General features: G+C 40.5%; 2 protein-coding genes, 1 long non-coding RNA gene and 1 other non-coding gene across 11 annotated transcripts in view; 1 reads left to right on the forward strand and 3 right to left on the reverse strand.

Annotated features, from left to right (window-relative positions):
- Positions 1–308: 308 nt before the first annotated feature.
- LEPROT lies at positions 309–16,186 on the reverse strand. The gene is made up of 4 exons (XM_032296723.1): positions 16,029–16,186; positions 10,742–10,817; positions 6,001–6,187; positions 309–4,199 (listed from the first exon to the last, which is right to left on the reverse strand). The coding sequence occupies exons 1-4, from the start codon at positions 16,042–16,044 to the stop codon at positions 4,083–4,085; spliced, it is 396 nt and encodes a 131-aa protein (XP_032152614.1). The 5' UTR covers positions 16,045–16,186; the 3' UTR covers positions 309–4,082.
- A 350-nt stretch (positions 16,187–16,536) lies between these two features.
- Positions 16,537–19,688, forward strand: LOC116563892. Its single transcript, XR_004274620.1, has 2 exons — positions 16,537–16,696; positions 17,247–19,688. It is a non-coding gene; the product is annotated as an uncharacterized LOC116563892 (long non-coding RNA).
- Positions 19,689–20,809: 1,121 nt separating this feature from the next.
- LOC116564164 lies at positions 20,810–21,000 on the reverse strand. Its single transcript, XR_004274758.1, has one exon. It is a non-coding gene; the product is annotated as a U2 spliceosomal RNA (small nuclear RNA).
- Positions 21,001–21,538: 538 nt separating this feature from the next.
- Positions 21,539–26,460, reverse strand: part of DNAJC6 (DnaJ heat shock protein family (Hsp40) member C6) — a 178,840-nt gene continuing 173,918 nt past the window's right edge. For all 8 annotated transcript variants that reach the window (XM_032296728.1, XM_032296725.1, XM_032296730.1 and 5 more), the window contains 3 exons: positions 25,797–25,973; positions 22,912–23,956; positions 21,539–22,823 (listed from right to left, as the gene is read on the reverse strand). In XM_032296728.1, coding sequence (XP_032152619.1) covers positions 23,855–23,956; positions 25,797–25,973 — 279 coding nt within the window. In that variant the 3' untranslated portion in view covers positions 21,539–22,823; positions 22,912–23,854. The remainder of the gene's footprint in view (positions 22,824–22,911; positions 23,957–25,796; positions 25,974–26,460) is intronic.

The raw sequence follows: 26,460 nt of genomic DNA on the forward strand, positions 1-26,460 counted from the left end.
CTTTTCTTAAGGTGTCAGGTTTTTTCTCTTTTCCAATACAGCTTTTCCAATCTTCCACGTCCACCACAGGGAGCATCTGCCACAGCAAAGTTGTAGTCAAGGCCTGGATTCTTTCCAGTCAGCACAACATTCCTGGACTGCATCTCTTCAACTACAGTAAGTATGGGCCTCAAACTGGTCAGATTCACATTAAGATTATGCAGACAAAAACACTGGGAAAACTAACTTGCGGATCTTTTTTCCAAATGTAATGCACCACAAAGTAAAACATAAAAGTTTTCATTTAATAATGTACATAAAAGCCTTTGTTAAAAATGTAAATAACGAGTTTTATTTACAAAGTAATTGTCCTATCACATCACATTTGGGGTTACACGTATCACTGTGGTATGCTGGTAGCATGGCTATTCGAAAGATTATCACTTACGAGCTATTACTCACTGGGATTTTGTAACAAGGTATTTCATGAGACAAAATGGAAAAAGAATTAAAGTGCACAACTAATATTTATCTACTAGAGAAATGGTATTTTTCAGTTGTGAAATAATTACTATGCTTAGAAATGCTAGCATCCTCATAAATATTTTGGTTCTATCAGGATACAAAATCCAATTTTGCAAACTTTGAAAAGGCACATTTTTGTGACACCACCTAAGCATTTCCCTGAGAACATAAAAAAGGTTATTAACATAATGAACCATTTCAGCCTTGAAAAGTGTATTCATTGAGGAGATACCTCAGAGGTAAAGACTCCTTAGTACTGTAAGAAAAATCTGTGGATTCCTAAGTGGAAGAAAAGAAACAACTATGAAAAGCAAGACCAACTCAGAAATCTTCCTGAGGAAGAGATGAGATATGGTAGAACTGTCCCTGTCCCAAAATATTGCTAACCTTCTATAAGCTGCTGGGATGTTTTTTCATTCCATTCTCCCATTCTCTGTGAATGAAAATCAGTGGGTTATCAGCCATTCTCTAAAAATGCAGGTGCAGCAGTCGTGGGCATGGCAGTCGGTCCAATGCAGGCGTCAATCAGAGTTTCAGATGTGGAGAAGATAATCACAAGGCATTCATTGTATCTGTGATGAAATGTGATCTGCTTTCTTCTCAGCACCACATGACATCAGCTATGCTTAGAGAACTGACTAATGGGAGAAGGTTGGGTGACTCTGGAATATGAAGAACCTCAGGAGGGAGGATGGAGGCCCATGGGAAGGCTCTCAGTTGGGAGGGGTGATCAAAACTCCCAGGAGTGTACCTGGACCTCAAGGACATTAGGAGGCAAAAATGAGGGGAAAAACTAAAAGGAGAAAGGCCTTGTTCTTAGGAAAAGGGGTGGAAAGTTGCACTGTCCTTCCTCCAGACTGCTCACACTATCCTGTCTCAGAGACACAAAACTCAGGCAGGCATCTTCAGTATCACAGGTCAGGTATATTAGAGTTGAACCTGCCAATGGAGGCTTGGCCTGGGAACTCAATCACCAATTCATGGTATTGTTTCTGCGGAAATGTGTCTCAAAGTCTGCTTGTAAGTCATTTGTTTGAAACATAATAAAGAATCCCTTCATAAGATTATTTACTTGTGGGCCATTTTGGAAGTGGATTCTCAGTTTTAGACTATAGACACCATGCTCTGAATCTCCAAATATATTCTACAATATTTAAAAAAGCCTTTTATGAGGAAAAATGCCTAACATTTGTGTCACCATGATGAAACATTTGTATTATACATTCAGATATAGCAGTATTTCCTATTGATACTTACTATTTAAATGATATTTAGGCACTACAGAATAAATAGCTCTCTTTTCAGACATAGAGCAAATCTAGTAATCTATCACTTCAAATACTCTATATGCAAGTACTTTATATCAGTCTAAAGATACAATCAAGAGGTAATGCTTTAAGGCTACATATGAAGGCTACCTTGGTTATTGAAAATGTACATAAGCAACAAAAACACTTTTGCAAAATGCAGTAGAAATGAATCACTATTGCCATCTTAGAAAGAAAAGCTATTATACGCCAACTAGACATTCGAAATGGTATCCTAAAACTTACTGCTATTGTTCTATTGCAGGACAGATTATTGCTCAAAACTGCCCACTTCAAAACATTAAGAAATTCTCTCGCTTTTGTTATCCTTTCAAGCAAGGCAACGTCACAACAAAAACTTTTAAAGTTAAACTTTTAAAGTTAAAAGTGAAATTTATTACAATACAATAAATGCAAGTGCCATTATTAAAAATGCTGGTTAAAATTATAAAATATCTAAGTAATTTTTCTAATATAAATATTGGAAATAACAACTTTAACAATTCTACATGTACACAGCACATTCAAAACATAAAATCATACACAAGGCCAAAAAATAACATTGCAGATTAACCCTTTAGTTATTACTTTCTATCTTGTGGTCCCAACATCATACCAGCTAATTACTCAGATCACAAGCCTCAAAGTTTAAGTGTTTTGAATGTATTTCAGTTTCACACTTTAACAATGCTTAAAGACTACTGGTGGTATTCTGATCAGATGGTTCTCTTTCCCGTATTTCCCTTTCTCAATAGATCTTAGACAAAAAGGTAAGCTGGGAAAACTGTGATTACAGGATTCAACATGACATGTATACCCCATGATTCATTTAAGGGTGGCATAAAGTTATATGTAAAAGACCTACAGGATGTAAGACAGAGTACATCAACATGTAATGAAATTAAGCAGCTCACCCACTGCGTGCTTACATGGCTCCTATATCCATTTAGGAAGGAGCCAGAGCTGTAGGTCAGAGCAAACAAGAACTGTTGAGGAGTAGGGGTGGGAGGCAGAGGGAAGGAGCTGGGGAGAAGTGCCAGATCATAAGGGAAATGTAAAAGAGTTACCCATCTCTTCTCCCACTCCTGCCAATGCAGGGGCTGGCTCCAGCCCAGCCTCCCTGCCCGCATCCCAGTGGAGCTCTTCCCCCAGCACTGCCTTTCAGATAAGAAGATATATCTGTTCCCCATTGAGAACTTTTTTGGGATCAAGGGGGCATGTTTTGTTTTTTAACTTATTTTTATATTGACAAATTATTGTATATATTTATAGGGTACAAAATAGTGTTATGATTTTTGAATATAAGATGAAATGATTACACTAACGTATCATGACCTCAGATTTAACTTTTTGTAATGAGAACATTAGAAATTTACTCTTAGCAATATTGAAATGTATATTGAATTATTCCCAAATTTAGTATGCTATGTGACTGATCTTAAAAAAAAATAAAATCACACTTATTCTTCCTAAGGCTTTGTACCCTCTGACTATCGCCCAATTCTGAGAACACTTTTCACGAATTTGAGGAACAGCCTAAATATTATAGGCTTGAACATTTGAACTTGTCCTCAGCATGACGGCAGGTGAGACTTTATTATTATTATTATTATTATTATTATTATTATTTACAAATGAGCAGGAACACCCAGAGAGGTTAAGTCGTTTAGCAACTGAGAAGGTAAGGAAGTTGGGTTAGATGTTTACTTCGCTATGATGATGCTTCTCCAATTTTAATGTGCATACAACTCCTATGGATCTCATCAAAATGCCCTGGATCCAGAGTAGGGCTTCAGATCCTGCATTTCTAATAAGGTCCTAGGAAATGTCAATGCTCTTGGTCTGTGGGCCACACTTTGAAGAATATGGGGCTACAACACAAAGAGGGATCCACCCCTGCTTTCGTGGGCCATAGAGACCTGCTTTGGTGTTATCTGCCTCTCCAAGCACATCCCCAGGCAAAAGGTTTAGATGCACTGTAGAAGGGAGCAGCTGTCTACGAGGTTTTGCTAATATATTTTCGAGAGCACCATGACTAGATGAACAGCCAAACAAGTAATATTACTTGAGTAACATAATCTAAATTTGAGAGGTCTATTTGCTGAGAATAAAACTCAACTTTTACTTATGAAGCCTTCCTTAAAGTGAACATGATATAAAGATATTAAAAAACCCAGCATATTAAATTTCATAGTAAAATGCAGCATGTGCACACGTATACATATAGTATGAGTTCTAAGAAATTCAATGCACTATAATCAGAATAAAGTGCTACCACTGCTCCCAGCTAAAATCATCTCCTCTTCCAAATATAAGGAAAAACCCTTGAATTGTAAGGAAAATGACTGCATTGCCTGCTAACACAAGGCCACAAGCTCCCCATTTGATCTGAAAGACAAGAAAAGAAGGATTAAATCTTTACTTCCTTCATATTGTACTCTTTGCAATCTCTATTATTTTCTGCATTAGAAACATCCAATGAAATATTACACAAAGCTGCTAAAAGGCTTAATAATGTAACAGGCAGGAGACAATGTACTGTTCAGTAATTAGTCTAATTACTTCTGTGATGCTTGTTAATTAAGTCTGATATCATCCTTAACATTTTCCCAGTTAGACATATTTTTCTACTTGTTTTTAATTGACAATGATTGCCTTAAGTAAAACTCAAGTGGTAAGATTATAAATGGTGCAATTACAATATTGGGTACTGAAAGTTCTGCATATATCAACTTCTGCACACATCAACTTCTGCACACATCAACTTCTGTCATGGAAAATAAAAACTGGAGAGTTATGGATTTGTTTATTTCTTTTCTAGGCAAGAAAAGACTTTAAATAATAGTCTTCATACAAGTGAAAACTGCTTTCCAGCTTGGTAGATGATTTGCAGATGGTTTTATAGAAGCACATTTGGGGGTGAGAGTACCCTCTAGTGGGCATTTTTTTTGTTTGTTTTACTTTAACCAATAAAAACGTCAATGCAAGTTTATTCACAAAACATGACGGCAGTATTAAAAGGAAAAAATATAAATATTTACTGCAGTGCTTAAGAAGTGCTGGTTTAAAGCACAAAAAGAATAAAGTCATGACAATCTTGTATTCAAAAACCTTCCATCCTTCCCCATCATCTAGATAAAGTTCAAACTGACGTGGGGTTCAAGACCCTAGCTAATCAGTTTTCACAAACTCTTCAGCCTTAATCTAAACAACTTTCTTTTAGCTCTACCACACTGGACTCTTCTTTATTCCATATATTGCATTCTTACACTTGAATGCCATTCCATGTAACAGCCATCCTACTTCAATACAAATGCTATTTATCCTTAGAGGCCCGTATCAAATGCCAGTCGGAATTTCTCTCTTCTTGGTGCCCCTTTGTGTTGTGGTGGCATTCTGATCATATTTCAACTGTCTCACATAGTACACTTACAGTCTCCTTACCCAGCAAGCTAGTTTCTGTGTTTCTTAGGAGCAGAGACAGTACATATCTCTTCTTCTGATGTTCTACAAATAGCAGTTGTTCCAAAGATATTTATTGAATGAATAAATAAGACTTGTACTTATCTGATATTCAATGCCTCAAATAAGAGTTTCATAAGATTGAAATAGAATGTAATTGGGGGGGAATAAAATCAAATAGTAGGAAAGACAGTGAACATCAAATAATTGAATAAATTATACCTACAATATGTACTTTGGAGACAAAATGAAAGTTTTTATCTTGGAAGTGAAGATGTCATCTTATTCACTGCATTTTCTGGAAGCTACATAGTTGTCCTTCAACATATACCTATTATACTGAGTTGAGAGTTGAGTCTATAATCCCATTTGCAGAAGAAGAATTTGAAATATTTTTATCTTGTAACTGGAAAAGTATTGCTAGCATAGTATCTGTGGATTACTGTAAGATTTAAGAGGCAGGAATTTAAGAACGATTCCAGAGAATAGCTTAAAGTAGAAAAATAAGAAATCATATAGTCTGGCTAAAACTTGTAAGAGAAATAAAGCATTCTGAAAACATGACCAAGCTACTGATAGGTAGGTCTAAAGTAGAGGAACAGAGGAACTAAAAATACGTGGCCTTAAGTATAAAGTCTAAGCAATGAAAATGAAATAGAGGTCCCAGACACAGGCCTCTGAAGTAAACTCAGCAACAGTAGAGCAAAACAAAGAAAACAAAACTTACCACAGCTACACGAGCAAGAATAACAGGAAATCCAAAGGCAGAAACAACAATTCCAGTAGTGAAGAAATATGCCAGTTCCCGACAGGCACTACTGGTTGCATCAGAGTCATATGTGACTCTTTTGGCAATGAAATGAGGGATGGGGGAGATGGCGTGGAAAATCAGGACGAATAAGGGCCAGTAAACGCTGTCAGTTGAACCCAGGCAAAACCCAAAAAGAAAAGTCACAGTTACACTTTAAATAAAAGACATACTACTATTTCAAAATCATTGCTATTTTCAATGTGTAGGTCAAAAAAAAAATTAGTTGTGAATATTAAAACATAAGATGATTTCTACCAGAGATAGATAAGTAGTGATAATTTTAAAATTACTAGTTCATTACTATGTAGGTAGCTTATCTTGTATTAAGAAACTACTATATAACATATACTCTAGAAACTTTACTGTTTTCTGTACTACTGAGCTGCAGTTTCTTTAGAGACAGAATTTTAACTTGGTCATTTCTGCTTTCCCTATAGAACATAGTGCAGTGTCTTGCAAAAGCTAATTCGGTAAAGATCCTATGAGTGCATGCATCCTTGAAACCTTTTAAGGGCTTAGAATAAACCCCAACTTCCTTGCCCTAACCTACAAAGCCTTACATGGTCTGGTATTATCTACTTCTTCCATTCATTTTGTACTATTTTCCCTTCATTTGCTTAATCTGTAGCCACACCAGCCTTCTTTGTTCCTTGAACACTCTGAGCTCACAGCTGTTATCCTGGAGCCTTTGCACTAGCTGTGCCCCCTGCTTGCAATGTCCTTCCCCATCTTTTCATTGACTGATTCCTTCATACCATGTGATCAAAACTGACAAATTCCTTTCTAAAAGCGGCTTTTCCTGGCCATCTATTCTAAAGTACCCTAGGTCACCCTCAAACACACCACCCTCTTTTAACTTTCTGCACAACACTTATTTCCCTCCGATAGATCACTCTTGGTCAATCGCCATTTATCTCCAGGGCCTAGAATCATGTACTTGTTAAATGAATAAAATAACAAATTTTAAGTACGGAAGACATGAAAATAAATATGCTCACTAGTAAAAATTTTAGATGTACTCTAATCTTCAGTATAAGAGCTCACAAGTAACAGTGTAAGGCAAAAGCAAAACAAAACAGTTTTCTTCCCAAATTTCAACGTTTTGTAGTTATAAAACAAAAATTGCCATCTGGTTTACAGCAGTATTTCCTCTATAAATACTTCCAAAATAATCTTTTTTTTGCCATCAAACATTCATTATGCTTCATTTCTTAAGAAAAAAAAGTCTCTGCTCATTATATATATATATATATATACACACACACCACAATAATTCATTTCACCACAATACTGTGATCACACAGATACACCCAGACAGCACCTACAAGCAGGAACTGGGATGAAGCTACACTAATGAAAGCCTCCCATTCCAGCCATTGATCTAGGTAACCAAAAGGCAAGAAGGGAATGTGTCCTTCAAGAGGACTCAGGATGGAAACAGTGGATTCGGACTCCTAATTTAAACTAGAAGAATGACGGTATGTTTCAAGAATCACCAAACAATATTGTGGGAAGGAGCCCTGAGAGATTCTCCAGTTCAAAGCCCATCTTTTAACAGTGAGCAAGGAGATACAAGAAGGGAAGGGGTGTGGAACAGAAACAGCTGTCACCTGACGTATCCGCAGTTAAGAACTCTTAATTCTTCCTGAAATACAGTGAGTTTTCTGAAAAACAATCTGACTCTATGTTTCCATTCATAGTAAGCCACCAATATCCAACTAAGAGAAATGTTCATGTACAAGCAATCTTGTTTATAGACAAAATGTAAATACTAACTCATACAAATCAGTAAATATGTATATAGTTAATATTTATATTTCATCTATAAACAGGATTGCTTGTACATGAACAAGCAATCTTTGGCCCTTACAGAAAAAGTTTTCAAGTTATAAAGACTATGTCTCAACTACTCAACTCTGCCAAGGATAACTGGCAGAGCAATACAAAAGCAGCCAAAGATAATTCATAAACAAACGAGCATGGCTGTATTTCAATAAAACCTTTATTACAAAAACACGTAGCAGGCCATATGTGGCAGTTTGTTGACTTCCAGTATAGATGATAATCCTGGTTCACTATAATTAAGATAGTGAACAGCTTTGGGAAGCCAAGGCAGGAGGATGACTTAAGGCCAAAAGTTCAAGACTAGCCTGAGCAACACAGAGAGACTCCATCTCTACAAAAACTTTTTTAAAAAATCAGCTAGGTGTGGTGGTGTCTCTAAAAATCAAAAAATTAAATAAAGATAGAAAATAAACTTCTTTGTAGTAGCAATAACGGGTCATTTTCTTACCTTACAAAGACACAGTATATCACAGAGAATTAAAACTCCTAGATTTAGAGTTGGCTGTGGAATAACAGAAAAACGTCTGGTCGAGAGAGTCAGAACATGAGTTCCATTTCCATGTCTGCCTTTTTTTTTTTTTTTTTTTTTTTTACTTTTTTTTTTAAGAGACAGGGTCTCGCTCTGTTGCCCAGGCTAAAGTGCAGTGGTGCGATCACAGCTCACTGCAGCCTCCAACCCCAGGGTTCAACCAATCTTCCCACCTCAGCCTCCCAAACAGCTGGGACTACAGGCACACATCACCATGCCTGGCTAATTTTTTTTTAGTTTCTTTGTAGAATGGGGTCTCACTTTGTTGCCCAGACTGGTCTCAGACTCCTGGCTTCAAGTAGTCCTCCTACCTCTGCCTCCCAAAGTGCTGGGATTATAGACATGAGCCACTGTATCTGGCCTCTGTCACTTATTGCTGTGCAATCTGGGTAAGTCTTCAACTACTCTGGGCTTCAGTCTCCCAGCAAGAAATGAGAATAATAATACCTTATGACATTCCTAAAGCTATAATAAGGTAATTGCTGTGAAGACTCCGAACAATTATAAATGATTGCTTATATTTGGATCCTTCTTGGGTTTAAACAATTTCTGTAATTGTTCGCCAGGACTGGGGTGATAAATGTGAATTCATCAATATCATAATAACTCACTTCAGTTGGTCTCACTTAATTATATCATCTTCTTTTTGGGGGGTGGGGGTGGGACAGAGTCTTACTCTGTCACCAGGCTGGAGTGCAGTGGCACAATCTCAGCACACTGCAACTTCCGCCTCCCAGGTTCAAGCAATTCTTCTGCCTCAGCCTCCCAAGTAGCTGGGACTACAGGTACATACCACCACACCCAGCTAATTTTTTGTATTTTTAGTAGAGATGAGGTTTCACCATGTTGGCCAGAATTGTCTTGATTTCTTGAACTCATGATCCACCTGCCTCAGCCTCCCAAAGTGCTAGAATTACAGGCATGAGCCGCCATGCCCTGCTGTGCCCCGCCTAATCACATCATCTTCTATCTGGTCATTCAATCCAATCACCTGGGAGATATCAAAGAACTCTCTCCCCTTTTTGAACCCTGACATCAATGAACAAAACCTGTTGGTTGGTTTGGCTTCCTAACTCACTCTCCTTTTCTTTCTATTCCCACTGCCCAGCCTTCAATTTTGCTTGCTTTATGACAGCAGTCCCTTACTATTCTCCCTGACTGCAATCTCAGCACTTCTCTATCTAGTCTCACATTATGGCAAGAATGACATTTTAACCTAACTCCCTCCTCCAAACCCATTCTCAAGATATTTTTCCAGCTCCTATTGTCTGAAGTATAAAATGGAACCTCTTCTACATGGCATACAGAGTCTTAAATGCTGACTCTTATATTCTTGACTAACCCTTCCTTTGCCTCTTCAACTACAACTTATGCTGTACCATAATGTACCATGTACGGTTTCCTGAAAGGGCTATACACTTTCATGTTTCTGGGTCTTAGCATACAGCTTTCCTGGTGCCTAAAATGCTTTTTCCCCAGAGATCTGTATGACCTGCTTCCTGATTTTTTTGACATTTCTTCTCATTTTTTATCTCCTCTGAAAGGCCCTCCCTGCCCACTGTCTTCCCAGCCTCTGTGCCCTTTATCTTTTTTACCACTTCTACCTCTGAGAGAATGTACACTTTTGTTGTTTACTGTCCGTCTCCCGCACTGAAACAGAAACTCTGAGAGGGCAGGACCTTTGTTTTCTTATGTCTTAATCCCTAGTTCCCATAACAGTAGCTGGCTCATGGGAGGCACTCAACCAGCAATGGTTGAATAAAAAAAAATGTGTATAATATTTCCTCTGCCTGGAATGTCCTCCCCTGACTTATCAGCCTAAGAAACTTTTATCTACCAAGTCTTGGTTCAGATACACCTCTGCCATGCAGCCCTCCCTGACTGTCTCACTGAAACTCAGCTGCACTTTCTCTGAGCTCCAGCACACTTGGCTGGCATCTCCACTGCAGCTGCCACTTTACTGACTAGACTGTTTGCCTGTCTCTCACTCACAACTAGAACTGTACCTCTTTGAGGACCGGACTGTGTCTCTTCATTTGTGTGTCTCCAGCTAGTCCAGACTAGGTGTTAAACAAATGCTTATGGAACAAACACATCAATTTTTAACAGAGCCTTTTCTTCTGCAAAAGTACACCTGACCCACAAAGAGACTGTGTCATAATCTGGGCTTCACTAACTCATTCGTTAGAACTTAGTGCTAAACTGACCAAACTCTCTAACACCCATACTAATAGTGACAAAGACACAGAAAAAGGAATAGTTCTTTTTGAAATGATAACTTACCCATAATCCTCTAAGGCACATCCCAGCATAAGAAAAGTCAGCCCAATAGCCCCACTGAAGGATAATGCCACAAGAGCTGTGAAAAATAAAGCCGAGAGTTAAAGTTCCCACAGCAGAAGTCGCCAGGGGCTAGAGGGTTTGGGGAAACGGGGAGTGACTACTAATAGATCCAGTTTCTTTGGGGGGAGGGAGTGATGAAATTTTCTGAAATTAGAGAGTAGTGATGGCTGCACAACCTTCTGAATATACTAAAAACCATGAAATCTTACACTTTAAAAGGTTAATGTTATAGTGTGTGAATAATTTATCAATAAAAATGTTTACTAAAAAAAAAAAAAGAAAAGAATAAAAGGTCCCAAATTCAAGCAAATGTAACAATTTACTCATTTTATTGAGGTTGCATTTGACTAGCAAATGACTCCTGTTACAGACTGCACTCTGTATGTCCCTTTCAAATTCATGTTGCAACCCTCCCGGCTCCATCCCTCTCACAGTGAGATGCCATTAGGAGGTGGGCCTTTGGGAGATAATTAGGTTCAGGTGAGGTCATGAGGGTGGGGTCTTCACGATGGGATGAGTGTCCTTATAAGAAGAGAAAAGTAGAGCACACACATTTTCTCTCTTCCTCTCTCTCTGGTCTCCAAGTGAGAGCAGAAAGCAGGCCTGCAAACCAGGAAGCCGGCTCTCACCAGACACCAGATCTGACTGCACCAAAATTTTGGACTTCCCAGTCTTCAGAACTGTGGAAACTAAATGTCGTTGTTTAAGCCACCCAGTCTACAATATATTTCTTACAGTAGCCCAAACCAGTTAAGACAATGACCCATGTCTGCAACCTTAAAATCATAAGGTATACAAAGGCTCAAGTAATTCCAGTTCCTAACTCCTATTTAATGTATGAATTCCCTCTGTATTTGTCACAAGAGGCCAGCCAGTCAGTCCACACAACTCCAGTGAAAGAAAACTCACTACCACCCAAGGCCGGTCATTTAATTCCAACGGTTTCTAAATGTTGAAAGCCCTCCTTTAAATAATCCAGAACTGCCTCCCTGTAATATATACCTTTGATCATTTTGCCTCCCAAAACCACAGTACTTTAAGTATTTGAAGATTGCTTTCATGCCTATGTAGGAAACAATTTCAACTAGTGTACACTGAATAAAATATTTATTCCCTGTATCTATTGGACACTAATCTCTACAGGAGTAGGAACGTATTTGCCCTTGTCATGCTGCTGATTGAGAAACAGAGTATCAGGGTTGTTAAAAAAAATCTTGAGTTCTGAGTCACAAATATGAGTCAAATCTTAACTCTGCCACCATCTGTTCTTATGACCTTGGGTAGAAGCTAAACCCCTTTGAATCCGATTCCTCACCAGTAAAATGGAAATAATGGTGCCACCTAATTGAGCTTATGGGAATTAAATGAGATAATCTATGAAAAGTGCTTGGCAAAAGGAGGTGGTCAAATAGATGCTGACTGAGCTAGGTATCTTCTCATTTTAGCAATGTTCTTTGATAAAGGTAGAAATCAAAAGCATAGGAGACTGTATTATCCAAATTTTCTTCTGAAAAAAATCCATAATAGTATTAAACTAATTAAGCTGATGAACATTTTTGATTGCTTCCTTTTACGTGAGAGGAAATTTAGAGAGGCTCTCATAGGAAGATGCCAAAGTGCTTTTTAAAAACATCTGAAAGTATACAGATGTTAGGGGACAAAGAAAAACTGTCAATTTTAACATATCTTTGCATTTAGTACATGCCACTCTTTAATGGAAAACTCCCATGTGTGGATGGAAAGCAAATTCCACATATTATTTCATTAGATACTCTTTTCCTAGCAGGTGTTCCTCCCCTCCTCTGTTTCTGACCATCTGCAGTACTCCGTCCTCCATGAGGCCTGTCAAAGTTAGGAAATGCAGACCTCTTCCTTCTGTTCTGATACGAGTTTCTCAAGGTTCACAACCATATTTCTGTTTAATTCTTTTGGTTTTTTTTTTTTTTTTTTAATCTCTGTTTTCAGGAATTACATCCTTTGGACCTCTTAAAGTTGGAGTTGACCAAAAATCCAACCCCATCTCATACTACACATTCCTGCTGAAAAATTACAATCAACCCAGAGCTCCCAGTACCACAAGGGCCCCGTCACAACTGATGCTCCAGCCCAGAGTAGGTCCTAAAGAACTACGCCTGTACTTCCACCTCCAATCTGGACTTTTTTTTTCTTTCTTTTTTTTTTGAGACGGAGTTTCACTCTTGTTACCCAGGCTGGAGTGCAATGGCGCGATCTTGGCTCACCGCAACCTCCGCCTCCTGGGTTCAGGCAATTCTCCTGCCTCAGCCTCCTGAGTAGCTGGGATTACAGGCACATGCCACCATGCCCAGCTGATTTTTTGTATTTTTAGTAGAGACGGGGTTTCACCATGTTGACCAGGATGGTCTCGCTCTCTTGACCTTGTGATCCACCCGCCTCGGCCTCCCAAAGTGCTGGGATTACAGGCTTGAGCCACGGCGCCCGGCTTCCAATCTGGACTTCTATGCCATGACAGCCAACAAGGACCTCAAATTCAACATGTGTAACATGTATAAAATCGAACCACTATCCCTACCCTTAAAGGTCCTATCTAAAGAGGACTGACACCATAACTGCATTCCACCTTCCAACAAATCAATGTCAATCTCCCAGGCTTGTTAAACTCTCTGCTATGGCCCTGGTGCGGGTCCTTATCCTCTCATTCCTGCCTCTGTGACTCTTCCAATCCATCCTCTACACAGCAGACAGTGATCTTCCAAATATATATATCACTGCCGCCACTGCTTTGCAGTTGCTTCCACAGCCCGTAAGTTGTCCTGGCATGGAGGCTCACCATGGTCTGGTCTGACTTACTCCTAACTGTCTGTCCAGCTTCAACCCTCACCACTAAGTTCCAGTCTTACTAATGTAGCTTAAGTACCTGAAGAGAAGAAGGCATGTTGTTTCATGCTCCCTGCCCCCTGTCACATGCTGTCCTCTCCACTTGGGATATACTCCACCTGTGCTCCATGCCTTGCCAGGTGAAGCCGTATTGATCCCTTCAGATTCAGTGCAAGCATAGTCTCTTCTGTGGTAACAGTCCTCTTTCTCCCTGGAGCAGGGAAAAGTAATCCCACCTGGATCAGTTTCTTAGGGCTGCTGTTACAAAGTACCACAAACTGGATGGCTGAGAACAACAGAAATTTATCTTCTGACAGTTCTAGAGGCTGGACTTCTGAAATCAAGGTGTCAGCAGCGCCACCACACTCCCTCTGAAGGCTGTGGGGAAGCACCCTTCCTTGCCTCTTCCTAACACCCAGTGATTGCCAGCATGGTTGCCAGCAATCTTTGGCCCTCCTGGCTTTGTAGCTGCATCACTCCAATTTCTGTCACCATCTTCACATGGTACTCTCCATGTATGTCTCCATGCCCAAATTCCCCTCTTCTCTTATTATAAGGACACCAGTCATTGGATTAGGGTCCACCTTAAACCGGTATCATTTTAACTTGATTACATCTGCAAAGACCCTACTTCCAAATAAGATCACATTCACAGGTACTAGGGAATTAGAGCTTGAACGTATCTTTTTGGAGGACAAAATCCAACCCACCATCTCTGTTCTCCCACAGCATCTGAGCCCATCATAAACACTCACATAGTAATATTACTTCCAGCTCTGTCATCTACCAATAAATTCTCATTTATCTTTATCCTAAGTCTCTGGCATACAGTAGTTCCTCAATAAAAGTTGAAGAATCTGCAAAATGCTTCCTTCCCTTAGACCTTTTCCATTTAAGACTTCCTTTTTTTTTTTACATCACAATTTTCTAACACATTCACACATAAACATGATCATGATTTGGCAGTTTCTGATCATGTGCAGTACTGAGACATAACTTTTCATCTGTTTTCGGCATTGGTTTCAAATGGATATATAATAACACAGCTAACACTCTCCAAGTAAACCATGTTTACTGAACTGATAATGAATATAAAAGTCAGCCAGAAATAATGATAAAATATGTCTGCTGCTAACAGTTCACACAGATAAATTCAGAGTGAACAGAGGCGTACTCATGCATATATAGAATCTACATGTTTATAGCAGATGTTAACTGGGAATATCTTTGGGTGTAAATTTCAAGGATGATACAAATGCCAATATAAAAACAAATCAGCCGGGCGCCGTGGCTCAAGCCTGTAATCCCAGCACTTTGGGAGGCCGAGGCGGGTGGATCACAAGGTCAAGAGAGCGAGACCATCCTGGTCAACATGGTGAAACCCCGTCCCTACTAAAGCTACAAAAAATTAGCTGGGCATGGTGGCGCGTGCCTGTAATCCCAGCTGCTCAGGAGGCTGAGGCAGGAGAATTGCCTGAACCCAGGAGGCGGAGGTTGCGGTGAGCCGAGATCGCGCCATTGCACTCCAGCCTGGGTAACAAGAGCGAAACTCCGTCTCAAAAAAAAAATAATAATAATAAAAATAAAAACAAATCATGCTACTCTATTCTATAGATTAGAAATGGAATGGTTTCCTACCAAAATAACAGGAAGCCTTGCAAAAAACCTTTTCCGTCTCACATTGCTCTGAAGCCATACAGATAAAGGAAGCGGTGTTTTTATCAACTGCCCCATGCAAAAAGCACATACCCAAACACGACTTTCTTCTGTCCATAGACGACCATAGAGAACACCGAAGAAAGCAGTGTTAAAATAACACCTAATCTCTCCATGACTGCCACAAACAGCGCCTTTCTGGGTGCTTTCCAATGACACCCCCCCGCGCTCAACTCGGCCCAGGTGTAAAAATCATTAGGAACAAGAGGATTAAGTTTCCAAACCCTAAGAATCCGGGAGACAAAGTGTCCTTTGTAACAAACAGGAAACTACGGAGGGGCAAAACACCCGAGGGAAGGCGTTAGGGTGGACAAGTCAAGAAGTGGAAATCTTGTTTAAAAACCCTGGAGGGGTGGAGGGCGCCGCTTACGGCGGGGTCCGCCTGAGGTGGGGGGATTCTGGTGCCGCCATTGGAGGGTGGGAAGGCCAGCGGCCTCGCAAAAAGGGCCGAGGCTCCCCTGAAACGCCGCTCCACCCGCACCCCAAAGGACGAAGGGAACGGGCGATCGCCTCCCCACTCGGAGAGACTGGAAGGGTGGTAAGGCCGTTCCCCAGCGGCGCACGGAAGGCGCAGCCCCAGGAGCCCCAGCCTCCACCTCCAGAACGGAGGTGGCGACCCCACCACAAGAGGAGCGGACCGAGGACCGCGATGTACCTTTAACGCCCGCCATGTCTCCCGAGCTGGGGCCGCGGCTGCTTCCGGCTTCCCGCCACCTCCCGGGTAGCGGGCACAAGCCAGACCGGGAGTGGCCCAGAAGATCCCGAGCCCGCCCCGGCCACGCAGAGCCCCGCTCCCAGCTAGCAAAGGCCGCGCCTGCTGGTCTAGACCCCACCCCCACCACTCAGAGCCCCGCCCCTGCCAATGCAGACCCCGCCCCCAGCTCGCAGAGGCCGCCCCTGCCGGTCCAGACCCCAACTCCGCCCACCAATAGCCCCGCCCCTCTTGGTGAAGAACCCCGCCCCCAGCTCTCAGGGGCCGCGCCTGCCAGTTCAGACCCCGCCCCGCTACTCAGAGCCCCGCCCCAGACGGTACAGAGCTCCTCCCCTAGCTCGTGGAGGCCGCGCCTGCTGCTCTGGCCCCCGATCCCGCTACTCAGAGCCGCGCCCCTGACAATGCAGAGCTCCTCCTCTAGCTCGCGGAGACCGCCCCTGCTGGTCCCGCCTCGTCCCCGCCTTTCAGTACTCCGCTTCAGCCGGCCTAGTGCTCTTCCCCCAGCTCGCAGAGTCCAGCTCCATCCCTAAGAACCCTGGCCCCACAAAGCTCTCCCAGAATAACCCCAACCCTGCGCCCTGGGCTCTCCTCCTAGATCTTGAGCCCTCCGGGTAATCCTCAAGCCCGTTCAATCTGTGGGCTAGGACCTTGGCTCCGCCCCGACCTCGGGCGCGGAGTCTCCCCCAGACAACTCAGAACGCGGTGTATGCAGCGCGGGATCCTCCCTGAGCCTCCCTGAGAACGGGGGTGTAGAAAGTGGGGAGAGGGTGGAGAGGGAGGGAGGGGAAAAGTTGCAGTGTATGGGAGAGGGACACTGACTCAATAACCACTGTTGTGTTCCCTGAGCCCCCATGTGCGTGCTTGTGTGAGAGCTTGTGCCTGTCTGCCATCACTTGGCTGTGGCAGAGGAGGGGCGGGGGCATCAGAGGACAGCCTCTTAGGAAACAACCCTCGTCAATAACTTGATATTGGCCTAGGTTTGCCTTGCTTAATAGCAACGCTTTACTGAAATTAGTGGGGTTTTTCTTTACTCCCTGGTTTAGTTGTAGAGACGAAGACCACAGAAGCTTTTGTGTCCGAAGCTTTCATGAACCTTAAAAAAAAAAAAAGGCTATTATTTTTGTACCTTGGGACCTCAAAGTGTACTTATCTTACTCACAGGAATGGAGAGTTCTGTTTTGGCAAGAGCAATCTAGAAGATCATAGAAAGTCTGGTCCAAATGCTTCATCTTACATTTAAGGAAAGAGGTACAGAAAGGGTAGGACTTGCCTGTCACACAGCTCTGTGGAGGAAGTTGGATTTTGGGGCACTTCCCCTCATTCTAGCTAAGAGCCACTCTACCTGAAGGTATGGTCCCTCTTCTCTTGCTTTTCCTCAGTTTTTCAAAGGACTGAAAGACAAAGGAGTCTGTGGAAACCTAGCTTCCCCTGGGTACCTGAGATATATAAATTCTCACCACCATCACTTTTCAGGACCTTGCTCCGTTTACTTTTTCACAATTGTATATTGAGCATGTTATTGTCTCAAGAAATGTCTATTTGTTAAATCAGTAGTGTATTTTTCTAGTTGTCAGTTTATTTTTCTAGCTCCTCTCATTTCTCCTCACCAATGGATGGCACACTCACTGAAAACAGCATTGTAATACCTGACTCACTGCAGAAAGATGCTTGGAGATCCAGTACTACACTGTACTCTTTGCTTTGGAGCCTTCGATCTACTCAAGATCATTGAGAGTGTATGCCACTTTGGCCTAAGGATTATTTTGAGCTGAAGACAATTAGGAAGAAGCAAATAGGTACAGGGTACTAGAAAAGCATTCTGCCTTCCCTTTATTTGCCAAAAAGCAGGATATAAGTTTGCAAAGATGTACCTCCTGCCTGCTCTATCAGGAAGGACAAAGATTAATCACCAGAGACAATTGTAGACCCTTGTCAGCCTGGAGACAACACAAGAAGAATCTACATGATAAACTTTAGTGTCTAGCCTTTATCTGCAACTAGTCTCCCATAAATTTGTCTTCCCACAATTTGCTGCCCCTAGAGACTCAAGGTCCTTTATCTTGTCATTTCTCTAAAAAAATTTATTGTTCCTTTGCTAACATGCTGTTTTTTGGGGTTTTTTTTTTTTGAGATAGAGTTTCTGTCACCTGGGATGGAGTGCAGTGGTGTGAGCCCAAGTTCTAAACAAACGTTTGAATTGCTCATCTCTGAGTGTTCCCATATGTCACCTACATGAACAATACACATGTTGATAAACTTGCTTTACTTTTGTTTGTCTTTGGCCAGTCTAATGCACCGGGCCCCAGCTGAAGAACCTAAGATACATCAAGGAAAAGATTCTTCCTCCCCTACAAGAGCTTGGTTCCCTATCATATTATTTCTAATACCTGTTAGAGCATTCAAGGGAACCTGCGTATCAGACAAGCCCTGGAAGTCTGTGGTTTTTAGCTCTCTTCTTCGTGTAGTGCTAAGCTGCTCTCATGGGGAAGATATTCTATGGGGTTAAATTTCCCTCATTCCTTTTTTCTATTTCCAACCACCTACTGTGTCTCCAGAGAGCCTAAACAGGGTTTGCAGGAGCCTTCCATGTCAGCCTGACTCCAGTCACACAAAAGGTAAGTGATTTTAGAGCAAACTGACAACACATCAGAGGCAGAGCTTGGTGTGAGCACCCTAGGCTCAGGAGTAAGATACGGACTGGAAGGTGGTATGAAACTAAAAGCTGAGGTGTTTGCCCCAGGTTAAAAGTCTGGAATTAGAAAAATGCTGGGACAGTGTTTGTCTTGAACAAGTTTTCTGCCCACGCCAGCTGTCCTTTCCAGGTTACCAAATACCTTAAAGGGAAAGTTAGCTATTTTGCCATAGGCTTTAACCATCTGAAAAAATCTGCTTTTCTTTTGCCTGATGTTGCACTGAAAAAATTGTTCTTCCACTTACCCCTTCCACATTTTCTCAAGAATAAAAGAGTCTTCAGAAACGGAAAGTAAAACCCTAAAAACCAAATCCTTCTCCCCAACTTGGCATTGGTATGTTACTTGGATGTATAAGATCTGTGACCTCTGTCATGCTGCCTATGACTACAGTGGACTTATTGGGATGAATTTTAATATTCTCTCCTTGCATTCAATAATCTTGCACTGATGAGCTAGGTTTTATTGTCTCTATCTTACAGGTAGGAAAACAAGTTCTCAGTAACCAGTGAAAAGGGAAGCTGAGATCAAGTTCCAAACTGTTCAACTCTAAAGTCAGATGGTCAGCACTTGCACTGTTCCCCACAGTAGATCTTATGCACCGAGAAGCAAGAATTCTTATAGTAATTACAAATAACAGTAACCTCTTATGTTTCACAGGGCATCAAATCCATTCGCTGATTTAATTTTCTCCTGCATAACTATTAGTATCTTGCATATTATACAAAATATTGGCTGAGTTAACAAATATCACTAAGGTTACCATATACAGTATCATCTCTTCCTATCCTCAGTGGAAGAACGTAGCCTCAAGTTCCAGCTCTGGATAAATTTCTCCATGTTTTAGCTTCCTGAGGTAGCAGTTACAAAAACCTGTCTCAAAGAGTCTTGCAGTGAATTAAATGAGAAAAAAAGAAAAAATATATATATACATATATCTACATATGTATGATAGCATCTAGGGCAGTGCACACAAGGTAAATGCCAGGATGTTATATCTACACTGGGGCAGGCTTGCAAGTCAGTGCGTAAGTTAAATGCAAGAATGATGCAACACTAATTGAAATCCTAAACATTAGTTTTCTTCCTAATTCTCAATAACTACTTCTTTTTACATAACTATTCCCTTTACGGAAACTGCAATGCGAATCTCTTTGCCATTTTATGCAGACAGAGCTCTGTAAACCCAAGGAGATCAGGAATAAGGGCCAAGGTAAAAGTAACTTTGGGTTGCTTTTTCCTACTTGTGTTTATCCACGCCCTAGTATATGAGGTTTCCATGTAATTCCAGCTCCAATACTCACCAACACTTTGTCTTATTTACTATCAGTAACAATAACAATAATTACTATTTAGTGAGTACCCACTTGATAAGAGTTTATATATACAGTCCTTAATTCCTCCATTGCAGGGTTGTTAGAATTCTATTTTACAGGTGATAAAATTAAGACTCAGAGAGTTCAAGAAACTTGTCCAATATAAGTGTCTGTAAGGCTTGGCATAGTAGCTCATGCCTATAATCCCAGCACTTTGGAAGGCTGAAGCTGGAGGATCACTTGAGACCGGGAGTTCAAGACCATCCTGGGCAATATAGCAAGACCCTGTTTCTCCAAAGGAAAAAAAAGAAAAAAACAAAAAAAGACAAACAGAAGAAAAAAAGAAGCAGGCATGGTGGTTCCCACCTGTAGTCCTAGCTACAAGAGGGCTGAGACGAGAGGATCACTTGAGCTCAGGAGTTAGAGGTTGCAGAGAGCTGTGATAGACCCATTGCACTTCAGCCTAGGCACCACAGAAAGACCCTCTTAAAAAAAAAGTCTATAAATAGAAAAACTGGGATTTAAACCCAGTCTTTTTATCTCAAACCAATATTTATCACTATTCCCAAAAATCATAATTTATCTTTAGAATAATCAAAATCTGCTGCTTGATCTAGCTTCCTTGATAGATGTTTCCAGCAGGAAGACTGACTTGTTGCTGTGATAGCTATATCTGTAATTCAACTTTTTTCTTTTGTTGTTGTCTTTTTAGTTGGGGGCACGGTGAACCATTTCTGGAGTTACTGCAATACCAGGCTGATGTGTGGAATGGGTGGGGCAAATTCCTATCCCATCTTCCTGCTCCAAAAAATCCATTTAAAATATTGTTCTTAGATAGAAGACATATCAGATATTAAGCTGATAAAAATAGATGCTATATTGATTTTAGGCAAAAGGCCAAAAAGCAATTGGAATTCAACTTTTTGCTCATTCCCCACACAGACTGTGTTTCATTCACGGCATTAGGATTCAACTTGAACATTCTTCCACATGTAGACAGTACGGTGATGGGTCAAGTACCTTTGAATTATAGCATTTGTTTCCAAAGAACTAAAATATCTGAGATTTTGTTTCTAAGATAAAGTCCCAGACTTCCAGGTTCAATCCCTTTGCCTCAACATACAAATTCATTTTTGAAAATCCTTTAATTTTCTGGCTAGCAGACCAGGATTTCTATGCTAATTCTTTTTGCGACATATATCATGTAGCATAATCAAAATCGTGTGTGCTTGTGTGTGTGTGTGTGTGTGTGTGTGTGTGTGTGTGTGTGTGTGTTGGGGCAGGAGTGATTAAGTATAAATCCAAAAATCCTGTCGAATTACATTTTGGTGCATGCTTTTCATATTCTCTCCTCATAATTTTCCTTAAAAGTGAATTATGTGTATGGTGGCATTCAAGCTCATCATCGTATTCCTAGAAATACCCAAATAACTTCGATTTCTACAAATATTTTTGAACTTTTTAATATACATTACAAATATTTTAGACCAATCACATTTTGTTGTAACATATTTACAAAACAAAAAATATATTACAATAAATATGATGAAACAGTGAATCTGATCAACAACAAGCTTTGTCACACCAGTTATTTAAAAGGAATGCAAAAACCTGTTGGTCTGCATATATTAAGAGTTTTGAGATAAATAGGGGTCCAGAATTATTATGTATCCGGAAAAGAGATGTGGGGGGAAACCCCCAAATTTAAGTAAGATTTTTTCTCATTGCTAATTACACAATGTTTAATGTTTTAAACTGTGAACGTTGATGAATTATCCAAACATGATACAAAGCTAATGTAGTTCTATCATTTCAAAATATGTGACATCCACAGAATATCCTTTTAATTGTTATCATTATATACTGTAGTTCACACAATATCTACAAATGTGAATGAGAAAAAAAAAACAGGTCACAGAAACATGTCTTACATTCCAATTTTAAATAAGACAAGCACATACTGGATCAACAGTATTTTATAATACGTTAATAAATAACACCTAGTCTGTTATGGTTACCTTGAACAGTTTATGACTGTATATTTAAAAAGAGAACATTTTCTTTGAGTTTCACATTGTCAGTAAAAGGTAAAATAAATAATGAGCCTTTATAACAAAAAAAAAAAGAGAGAGAGAGAGATCTATGTAGAACCTAAAGTATTTCTGACATGCCGCTTTTCCGGTATAGCTTGCCACAAAAAATCAAAACAAAAACAAAAAATGATTGTCTTTTCAAAACAACTTTTAAAAGCTTTTCACAATATTGAGCATGACCCTTTGAAGAATAGCATGAAAATCTTTTTGCCCATCTGCTTTGTGCATATATATATATGTATAATGCACACTGTATATGTGCACACCAAAAGATATCTACTAAAGTCACAGAATAGCAAACTGCTTACCCCTTAAAATGAAAACCAGCCAAAACAGTGATCTGAATCCAGCCAGTCTGAGATCTGGAAAGCTTTCATTCTTGCTTTGCTTTCACAAACATCCCTGTATGAACAGTGTTCCTGTGGATCCCCAACTACTTCTAAAACAATAAAGCCCACTGTAATAATCCAGTGTGTCTAGATTTGCCTTGTGGGGAGATGGGACCTGGTTCCTCAGAGCAGATACTGACAAGCCATCTGACTGTGTCTGCAGGTGAGTGCAGCTCTCTCACTGATCATGCCTCCTATTCTCATAACTCCTATTCAGTGTTGCCGTCTATTCTCGTCTTGAACTCCCAACCTCAGGTGATCCGCCCACCTTGGCCTCCAAAGTGCTTGGATTACAGGTGTGAGCCACCACGCCCGGCCCTTGCCATCTATTCTCTTACCACTCACGAACCTAGAGAACACTGAGTCCAGATATTGGTCCTGATAAATTGTGAACGAGCCAAATTGCTTTTCCAGCTAAGAACATTTTCTTGGCTAAACAAGAGCATTAAGCCTTATGGCAAAACTAGATGTTTCATTTAATCCCAGGTTTAGAGTTGTTATACTAGTAAGACTTTTTCTTTAATCAATCACAGTTTTCTAAAGAAAAAGAAAGGGTAGCAGCCCACCTCCCTAACCAGGAATAAAAATTTTGACATCTTCAGAGTCCCTATTTTCTTTAGCCAGCATTTTCATTCATTTTTATATTAGTCAGAAAGTTGGTGGTAATCACTGGACTGTAGTTTAATCACTGGACTATTATCACTCCCCACAACTGAAGTTCCTTTATATTTGTTAGTCTTCTTGACCAAAAGACATTTACAGTATTATGCTACAAGCCTTAGTAAATTTTTACTTAAAAAAAAAAAACTTGGTGATTTCGTTCCTGGAGTCTGCAAAAAGTCACTGCTCAAATTATATGCTTCCAAGAAAATCTAGAAACCATTATTTTAAACCATCACATAACTCTATTATCATAACTTTGGCTCATTAATCCTATTCTCAGACAATGTGATGGGTGTTATGCCTTCATGGGCGGTGGCCTCTATTTTCCATTTCCCCAGGCAGGATGCTGAGTAGGCTCCCCAAAGGGCAGGGTGGAATGTGGTTCTGCAAGGTCATCTGACTAGAAGTTCCTCTCATGCATTGGATCTTTTATGTCGGGGACTTTGAGAAACCAAACATCCCCATTCCTTATCAATGATAAATTAATTCATGAGTAATTTAACGGTTTAGTACTGAAAACATGTTACTGGAGTTTTGGTTCATCTGCGAAAACCTCAGAATTGTAACACACACTAAGCATTAGCAAAGGTCTGCAGCAGAGATGGAAAAGCTCATAAATTAATATAAGGGCTTTTGGCCTTGGTTTTCAAATTCAGACCAGGCATCATTGAGCTCCATGAAAATCATCTTTGCATATTGTTCATAGGGTTGTCCAGTAGCCTGTAGAAAAAATAAAAATACACATTAGATACCACAGACCAAAATTTTATTGATATTCAATTTTTCACTGCCAATAATATATGGGTCCTAAGTAATTGAAATGCTTTTCTATTTGGCCATTTCTCTTTTTCAGCCTAATCTATTATATGTGACCCGAATTATTATAACCTCCCCGTAATGCCCTCCCCCTGGAAATGCCCAAGGGTAGTAGTAATTTAGTCAAGGAGCAGACAACGGAGAGCTTATCGGGCAGCAAAAGATGAATTTCTGTTCTCCAGAAGTATCTGCCAAATGACAAAGGTTCATGACAGCCCATCTCCATTGACTGTTTTTAACTTCCATTTTCCCATTTCTAAAAAGTTCTTTGAGAATTATAATGGGGCATACAGTTTGTGGATTTTTCCAGGCTCTTGTTTCGCCTTCTCTTTTGATTCATCAAAATTCAAGCACTAACATTACTTCCCATTAATTCTTCTATTCAGACTAGTTACAAAAAATTTGGAGAGATGAAAATCAAATGCATCAAATTCAAGCCTGCGTTGCCAAGTGGCACTTTGATCAGAGCTTTGTGTCACATGACTAGTATAGTCTATGTGACAGCAAGATGACTCACTTCTTTCTGAATGTTTCTATGTATTAGGATGATTTCATTTGGGTCATAAGTGAGTTGAAGTTTCTGACAAGGTAGAGTCCTTAGATGTATATATACTTTAATGAAAGCATAAACTGACATAACAATATAGTGATTATCAATAGAGTGGCAAATTTAATTCCATTTTGAATATTTTATTAATTTTATAATCTCACAAATTTTACCAACTACATTCTAAAGTTTTTTCACTGCCATCCGGGCTAACCATACTGTTGTATCTCCAAAGGAAAGGAGTTGTCTTCTGTCCCGCTCTTAGCCTGTCCTTACGATTGTAAGTCAGGACACAATTTACTTTTTTTCTCTTCTTTTTTTGAAGACAGGGTCTCACTCTGTTGCCTAGGCCAGAGTGCACTGGAGAGATCTCAGCTCACTGCAGCCTTGATCTCACAGACTCAAGTGATCCTCCTACCTCAGCCTCCTGAGTAGCTGGGACTATAGGCTCGTGCCACCACACCAGCTAATTTTGTATTTTTTTTTTGTAGGGTCAGGGTTTTGTCATGTTGCCCAGGTTGGTCTCAAACTTGAGGGTTCAAGCAATTTGCCCACCTCAGCCTGCCAAAGTGCTGGGATTACAGACATGAGCTATCGCACCCAGCCACAATTTACTTCTGAGCCCTAAAAATTAAAGACTGGGTAAATCTTACCCTCTTTAAATAAGCTCCTGTAATATATAGTTTGATATATTCTTTCTCATTTCATAAAGTGTAACTATTTGTTTAAATATCTGACTTTAGCCAACAGACTTAATTTTATTAAAAATAGGTCTAATCGCCGGGCGCGGTGGCTCAAGCCTGTAATCCCAGCACTTTGGGAGGCCGAGGCGGGTGGATCATGAGGTCAAGAGATCGAGACCATCCTGGTCAACATGGTGAAACCCCGTCTCTACTAAAAATACAAAAAAAAATTAGCTGGGCATGGTGGCACATGCCTGTAATCCCAGCTACTCAGGAGGCTGAGGCAGGAGAATTGCCTGAACCCAGGAGGCGGAGGTTGCAGTGAGCCGAGATCGCACCATTGCACTCCAGCCTGGGTAACAACAGCGAAACTCCATCCCAAAAAAAAAATAAATAAATAAAAATAAAAATAAAAATAGGTCTAATCAACCAGCACATTTAAAGTAAGACACACACTCATAAGATAATGAAGCAAGGACCTGACAAGATACACAGCAGGGCAGGTTATACCCACTTTATCTGGGTGCACCACGAGGACAGCCTTTCTGTACACCTTCTTCACCTGCTCTGGTGTTACCAGGTCTGCCATGCCAACTGGTTTCCACTTGGTCTCCCCAGCCCACAGCACAGTATGCATTGTGGAGAGAAGGGCTCTGATATTTCTTTCTTTGCCTTCAATCCATTCCAGAATCTGTAAACACAAAGGGGATTAAGAAATGCGAATGCTTACTTACTAGTTCGGAAGGTTTCCACTAGGACTCTAGAAAGCCCTTCTGCTCCAGCAACATCAAAACACAGGGCAACCTGTATAATCCAGGCTGTTTCCTCCACCTGGAATGCCTCTCCTCCTCAACTTCCTACCTTGTCTTTCTGGTAACTCTATCATCCTTCAAAAGCCTGCTGAGGAATTTCACACTGTTAGACTTTGCCAATTTGAATTCCTTTCTCTTCCATCCCCACCCCCAGAGTTGTACTCAATATAAACTCCAGGAGGGTGGATACTGCACTAAATAAGTAACCCTTAAAAAAGGGCCAAACTTCTCTGGGCTACTCTACCTTAAACATGTTTCTACCATAATATGTGCCACACTTTATTGTAATTGTGTGTTTATCTTTCCCTGCCATTAGGCAGAGCTGTTTGAGGAAAAGTATTGTTTCTTTTTTTTTTTTTTTTTTTT

The sequence above is a fragment of the Sapajus apella genome, unplaced genomic scaffold (assembly GCF_009761245.1).
Source record: "Sapajus apella isolate SASKATOON/1434 unplaced genomic scaffold, GSC_monkey_1.0 scaffold36, whole genome shotgun sequence".
NCBI classification, from domain to species: domain Eukaryota; kingdom Metazoa; phylum Chordata; class Mammalia; order Primates; family Cebidae; genus Sapajus; species Sapajus apella.